General features: G+C 29.9%; 1 protein-coding gene across 1 annotated transcript; it reads left to right on the plus strand.

Annotated features, from left to right (window-relative positions):
* Positions 1–247: 247 nt before the first annotated feature.
* LOC114322374 (beta-amyrin 28-monooxygenase) lies at positions 248–6056 on the plus strand. Its single transcript, XM_028269668.2, has 4 exons — positions 248–905; positions 2395–2776; positions 4712–4899; positions 5757–6056. The coding sequence occupies exons 1-4, from the start codon at positions 279–281 to the stop codon at positions 6054–6056; spliced, it is 1497 nt and encodes a 498-aa protein (XP_028125469.2). The 5' UTR covers positions 248–278.
* Positions 6057–7025: the final 969 nt, after the last annotated feature.

The raw sequence follows: 7025 nt of genomic DNA on the forward strand, positions 1-7025 counted from the left end.
AAAATAAAAAAAAACACGAAAAACAATAAAAAAACTCAATTTTTAAAAAATTTAATCCAAAAAACTTTTAAAAAATTTAATTCAAGAAATTCAAAACCAAACACGTACAATGCTATTCAAATAAGTCAAAAAATCAATACTTGGTTATTTATGGTATTTCCAAATGAGCCGACGACTTCAACTAAGTTGGTGTTACTATCATGGGTTTGCGTATATATACGTCCATTTTGCAGCCAACTTCATCCTCAAAATTTCCATTTAGCTCATTATTTACATATATGGATCTCCTCTTACCATTCATTTTGTCTATCTTATTACTCTCCACATCTCTTGCTCTCAGTCTCATCTTCTCTTTCTTCACCAATAAACAACACAAATGTACTCAAAACCTCCCACCAGGCAAAACAGGATGGCCTGTAATAGGAGAAACTCTAGACCTCATCTTGTCAGGCCTCAAGGGCCACCCTGAAAGGTTCTTACAAGAGAGGATGAGACAGCACTCCTCAACCATTTTCAGGACATCCTTATTCGGATCGAAGAAGATGGTCTTCTTCTGTGGTCCTTCTGCAAACAAGTTCTTGTTCTCCAATGAGATCAAACACGTGGCAACATGGTGGCCTCGATCTTTCAACAAAGTGTTCTTGTCCGCCACGCCTGCCGACCCTTCTCACACCCCGGATATGATAATCATGGAGGAATCGAAGCGGTTTCGACACTTGATTTTGGGATTCTTAAAGCTTGAGGCCCTGCAGAATTATATAGAGATCATGGACTCGGTGGCTAAGCGGCACATAGAAGAGGAATGGGCTCCCAAGATCGATAATCTGGTGGTGGCTCAGCAGGCCAAGCTGTATACATTCGAGTTGGCTTGTCGAATTTTACTCAGAGTTACGGATCCGAGTAAGGTGTGTGAATCAAATATATTTTGTGATTCTTCCCAAATGGTAGAATCTATTATTTGGTGCACACGTTTGTCAAGTGTTGTCAAAGTTTTCCTGTTTTACGTAAAATAAGTATTCCCTCCATCCCAAAATAATGGTTCCTTTTAGAGAATTTAATTTTTTTTATAGTACAATTATTATATTTTAAAAATATTAATTTTTTAAAATTACCATTTGATAATATATTTTTAAAAAATATCAATTGTCATAATTGTATTTTTTATATTATTAATAAATTTAAAAGAAAGGCAAAATAGTAAATTTAAATTATTTTACTTATTAATTTTTAAAAAGGGACAAATATTTTGGAACAATAAAAAATAAAGCAAGAAACTAATATTTTGAGACAGAGAAAATATTATTTTCGTTTATTTATTTTTTACGCTACACTTACCTCCATCCCTCCAAACAAAAATTAAGAAAAGATTAAAGTGCGCCAAGGAGAAAATTTCATTTTGCTTATTAAATATTATTCAAAAAAAAATTTAATTTTTATTCTTCGAATCATATCAATTTAGATTTAAATTATTTGATTTTAATTTAATTTTACTTTTAGGCCAACTGCCATTTATAATCAAACAAAAGTCAATGACGTTAAAATTTTATTTTGCCCCCTAAAATATTCCAAAAAAAATAAATTAAATTTAAAAAAATTAAATAATAATTAAATTAAATTTAAATGTTTAATAAATAATTTCATCATTCAATGTCGTTTCCAAAATCTTGGAAGAAAATATTTCTCTAAGAACAAGTGTGGTTTAGATTTTTACTCACACAGTTTTCAACTAACTACTAATCAATCTAGTCTAGATTTTTACCCCCACAATTTTCAACCAACTACTAGTCAATCTGTCCTACGGAGATTAATCTGGAAAATAAGCTAGTTACAATTTGCAAAAAGAGGGAAGTAGGCTTAGAATGTTGGGCTCAATTAATTTCCTAAGGAAAACTCAAGTAATTCGAGGCTTTATGCGACAATTTAAAATAAATCATTATTTTTTTTTTTTGTAAATATTACTATTTAAAATTTATTTTTCTCTTTTTTTTTATTTAAAATTTATTATAATAAGATACTTAATTTTTTTTTTACATATCAGGAGTCTAATTGATATTATAAGAATAATTTGGGGTGTAAAATGAAATTTGAAAATAAGTTTCGGTGCCACATCAACAATTTCCGGCAGCTAAGGACAAATGTAAAATTGATTCAAAATCAAATAGTTCAAGTGTCAAATTAAAAGGGTTAAAAACAATAATTAAATTAACTTTCAATTGATAATTTCGGAATAAAATGAAAATTTGTCCCCATCAAAAACCAACCACATGAGACACAACCCTTTCATATGATCCCGAGGGTGAGTCATAATTTTTTGTGCCTCTCATATGTATACATGTGAGAGGCTTATATTATGTCTAATTTTGTGATTAATTTTTTATGACCTGGAGATTGCAGGTGGCGCAATTTGAAGATCGATTTGGTAATGTACTTGCCGGGGTGATGTCACTCCCTCTCGATTTTCCCGGTACAGCTTTAAATAGAGCCATCAAGAACGCCGATTTCATTCGCCAGGACATCGTAGCGATCATAAAAAAGAGGAAAATGAGTCTGGACGAGCAACAACAAAACAACAATAAAGACTCATCGACCACTCGAGACCTATTGGCTCACTTGCTACACACTGCAGATGAGAATGGCAAGTTCATGAATGAAGTAGAAATTGCTGACAAGATTATAGGCCTTCTCATTGCCGGCTATGATACTGCTTCTAGTACTCTCACCTTCATCCTCAAGTATCTTGCTGAATATCCCCATGCTTACCATGAGGTCTTCAAAGGTAATATATACATAATGGTTAACTTGATACGAGTCGAGTCGAGTTGAGTCGAGTCGAGGTTAGAAATGTTTGAGTTTGATTCATATAGAAAATTAGTTGTGAATAATCAAACTCGAGCCCATTAACTATTTGAGAAACTCGAGTTCGGCTAGAATTAATTTGGTTACATAAATGAGCTGAGATGGAATTTGAATCAAACATAAAAAGAAAAATAAAATTTAAAATAGGGAGCTTTTTTTGATAAACCTTATTTCTAAGAGTTTTATTCTATTCGACCCATATTCTTTTTTACTATTCTATTAGATCTTATTTGAGGTAAGAAGACTAAAACACCCTAAATCTCTCATGCTTCCATTAATGTTGATATTTAATATTGATTGACATTATATCTTTATTTTAAAAAAATGCATTAAGTACACACCACTATTTAATGTTGATATATATCACACAAAAAATTAAACATGGTTTTTCATTAATGACATGAATGTGAATGTTTATATCAGATGACATGAATGTAAATGTTCACATCAAATGACGTTGTGATAAAGGTGATGTTAAGGTTCACATTAGCATTGCATCAAATTACACAACCACAAGCCTTAATTTGAAATGAATTTTTGTCATTGTGCTGTCAATTACATGATGTGAATATTCATACTAAAGCATACGAATGTGAATGTTCACATCACTACATTAGATAAGAGAGAATGTTCACATGTTATGAACGTTCACATCAGTATATGTTGTGAATAAGAATGTGTTATTAATTAAAAATATAATTTACGTTATTTTTAATGTGTTGTCAATAAAAATAAGAATATTCACATGTTGTGAACGTTCACGTCACTACATTAGATGAGAAAGAATTTTTCGGAAAGGTGTTGTGAACGTTTACATTAGATGAGAAGTAATGTTCACATTATTTTTAATGTGTTGTCAATTAAAAATATATTCACATAAGATGAGAGAGAATGTTCCAATTATTGTTAATGGGTTGTCAATTCAAAATATATTCACATTATATAATAATATAAAATAATAACATCAATATTATTTAATTTGTGTTTGAAATTTCTTATACTTTGGTCCATTCCCTTCTCTCTCCTCCCTCAATATTAAATATCAACATTAAATATTAATATTAAATATAAGGGCATAAGAGTCCAACAAAATAGTGTAAATAAAAAAAAATGACTTTACGGAATAAAATTATAAATACATGAGATTAAGTGGGTTAAAAAATTCCTTCATAGACTTCTTGGGTTAAAACACTTCTAAATGAGATTTATCAATAAAAATCTCTTTAAAATAATATGCATAATAAGAGGGGGGAAAAAGAGAAAATTATGAGTAAGGTATAAAAGAATTATCATAATTCGTGAGTTTTATCAATTAAATTTATAAATTTGCACAATAATGAAGCATAACAAAAAATAAAAGAAATTAATAAAAATAAAAATATATTGTTAAACATAAATAATAAATTATATATGTTTGTGTTAACCAGCCTATTTGGGCCGGGTTTAAGTTTAGTTGAGCTAAAATCAATTACTAAACTATCAATCAAGTTTTAAATAAGTTAAACTCGACCTCTTCTTGAGTAGCTTAATCCGTATGTGATTATGAGCAAAATATATAAAAATTTTGATATAGAATAACATAACACAAAAATAAAATTATAGAGTGGAATATTGACACTCACATAACCATACCTGAGCCCAAAAACATGTGAGTGTTTACATTTCAGTTTGTGATTTATTTATGTGTTTATAGTAATTTTGAACTATTTGTGATTCTTTTATTTATTTAAACACCACTTATTATAATTTTTAAAAAATACGATTCTCACATCATTCTAAAATATTTAATTTGTCTTTGGTTAACTTTTCTAGATTGATTGAACTACTACCTAACAAGTTTTTGATACATTTCCAGAACAAATGGAGATAGCAAAATCAAAAGAACCGGGACAAATGCTCAATTGGGTGGACATCCAGAAAATGAAGTACTCATGGAATGTAGCATGTGAAGCAATGAGGCTAGCACCACCTTCCCAAATAGGTTTCAAAGAGGCTTTAACTGACTTTTCTTTTGCAGGTTTTACTATCCCGAAAGGATGGAAGGTATGTACATATTCTTACCTAAAAAATTAACCAAAAAATAAAATGCATGGACCGGATTAATTTCAGTTATGACCCACGTTATATTAAATTTGAATTTACACTATACCTTTTATTTTCTAGTAACGTATGATGCACTCTAGCTTTTTTTTCCAATAAAAACTAATAAATCTAATAATTTTTTTGCTTACATGTGTGACACACATCATATCATTAAAGTCGGTCATATTTCAAATTTCAAAATATCTTCATTGCATATAGTTAGAAAAAATTATAAAATTTATTAGTTTGTATAGTATTTTTTACAGGGGTAAAGTATATTTTTTACCCTTATAATTTGATTTATATTGTTTCAATTTAAGCAATATTAACCCTAAACGTTAAATTTTAGTTTTAATTTGATTATTTTATTTAAATTAAATGTTAAAAATTTATGATTATTTAACCCATGTCAATCTTATTAGGAGTTTAGATTAAAATAAATAATTTTTTTTCGACATTCGAAACGAAGAAAAAGAAAAAGATGTGATGCGCTAGAGTGAGGATATGAAAGGTGTCAAGTCAAGTGGCCATCTATAATAAGATGGATGGGCATGAGCCTTCACAATATTTAATGTGTAATTTTATTTATTTATTTATTTTTTTTTAATGAGGAAAATTTAGGTGAAAGTATCAAATTGAAACTGAATTTATAATGAGGTTAATATTGTTTATATTAAAATAATAAAAATCAAATTAAAATTTAATTCAAACTATATGAATGAAAAGTACAATTTACCCTTTTCATGACTAATATGTGGTCTATAATAATTGTGTTAAATTATTGTTAGTTTATTTATTATTTATTTATTTTGTTACAGGCATGTTGGAGTGTGCATTCTACTCACAAAAATCCTGCATATTTTCCAAATCCAGAAAAATTTGATCCAAGGAGGTTTGAAGGAAATGGACCAGCACCATATACATTTGTACCATTTGGAGGAGGACCTCGGATGTGTCCCGGAAAAGAGTATGCCCGATTGGAAATCCTTGTTTTTATGCATAATTTGGTGACAAAGTTCAAATGGAGCAAGTTAATCCCAAATGAGAAAGTCGTGTATAAACCGAACCCAATTCCTGAGAGTGGTCTTCCAATTCGCCTCCACCCTCACAAAATTTAAGCCACAATACCATTTGAGATTGATTTGGTAACGTGTTTGTTTGTAGATTTCAGTTTATGTTGCTTGGTATCTAGTTTCATTTACAAAATGCTAGCCATCGGTTACCGGTCGTCACCACTACCAACCACCATCATTCACGACATCTTCTAATCACCACCACATGGTAGGCAATCATCTTTAGCCACCAACAACTACATTTTAGTGGGTTTATTGTAAGGTTTGTTTTTATTATCAATAAACTTTCCTTTTCGTTGGTAAAAATAAAAAATAAAAAATTCATATGGGTGGAAACCACCTCCAACCATCAACAACCACCATTTTCTGTTGAAAATCACCTTCGGATGCCACAGAAACAACGTCTGGCCACTGTTTCTGGTGATCAATAATCACTTTCAATCAACACCTCTAGCCATCTCCTCTTATTTATAAAATAAGTTTTTGAAACGAGTCTTACCAAACTTTTTTGGTTATGTTTTTAAAAATAAAAAATTATTATATGTTTAAAAATAATATTAAATTGTCAACCTTATCAAATCACATCTTAATAACTCAATGGCAGTATGTTTACACATTGATTTATAATTTTAAAGGAAAAATGTGTATACTATGCTTATTTTACGGATGTTTGTTCAATCACTGGTATCTTAAATGAATTTTATGTTTGTCCTGAGATCATAGTTCTGTATCTTGAATGAATTTTATGTTGTTTAATTAAAGTTTTTTTATTTTCATTTTTAGAGGGGGCTTTAATTAAGCTGTTGAAAGTTGCAATTTGTTGTTTTGGCTTTGATTGGATGGGAAATTCTATAGTACTTGATCCCCCATATCATATGATATCCCTTTCCGGATTGTAAAGTAATACTTGATTGACTTGGCGGAAAATACAAGAATCCTATCCATACACAAGTTGCTCGTGTACTATTTAACTTGGAATCCAGAAGTTATCAGGAAAAGACATCGGTCTCCCTT

Source organism: Camellia sinensis, chromosome 13 (assembly GCF_055761805.1).
Source record: "Camellia sinensis isolate YWXY chromosome 13, ASM5576180v1, whole genome shotgun sequence".
NCBI classification, from domain to species: Eukaryota; Viridiplantae; Streptophyta; class Magnoliopsida; order Ericales; family Theaceae; genus Camellia; species Camellia sinensis.

Coding starts and splice junctions, on each gene's coding strand:
- LOC114322374 (XM_028269668.2), top strand. CDS start 279: ATGGATCTCCTCTTACCATTCATTTTGTCTATCTTATTACTCTCCACA. Junction 2,777..4,711: donor TTACCATGAGGTCTTCAAAG/GTAATATATACA, acceptor ATACATTTCCAG/AACAAATGGAGATAGCAAAA. Junction 4,900..5,756: donor CTATCCCGAAAGGATGGAAG/GTATGTACATAT, acceptor ATTTTGTTACAG/GCATGTTGGAGTGTGCATTC.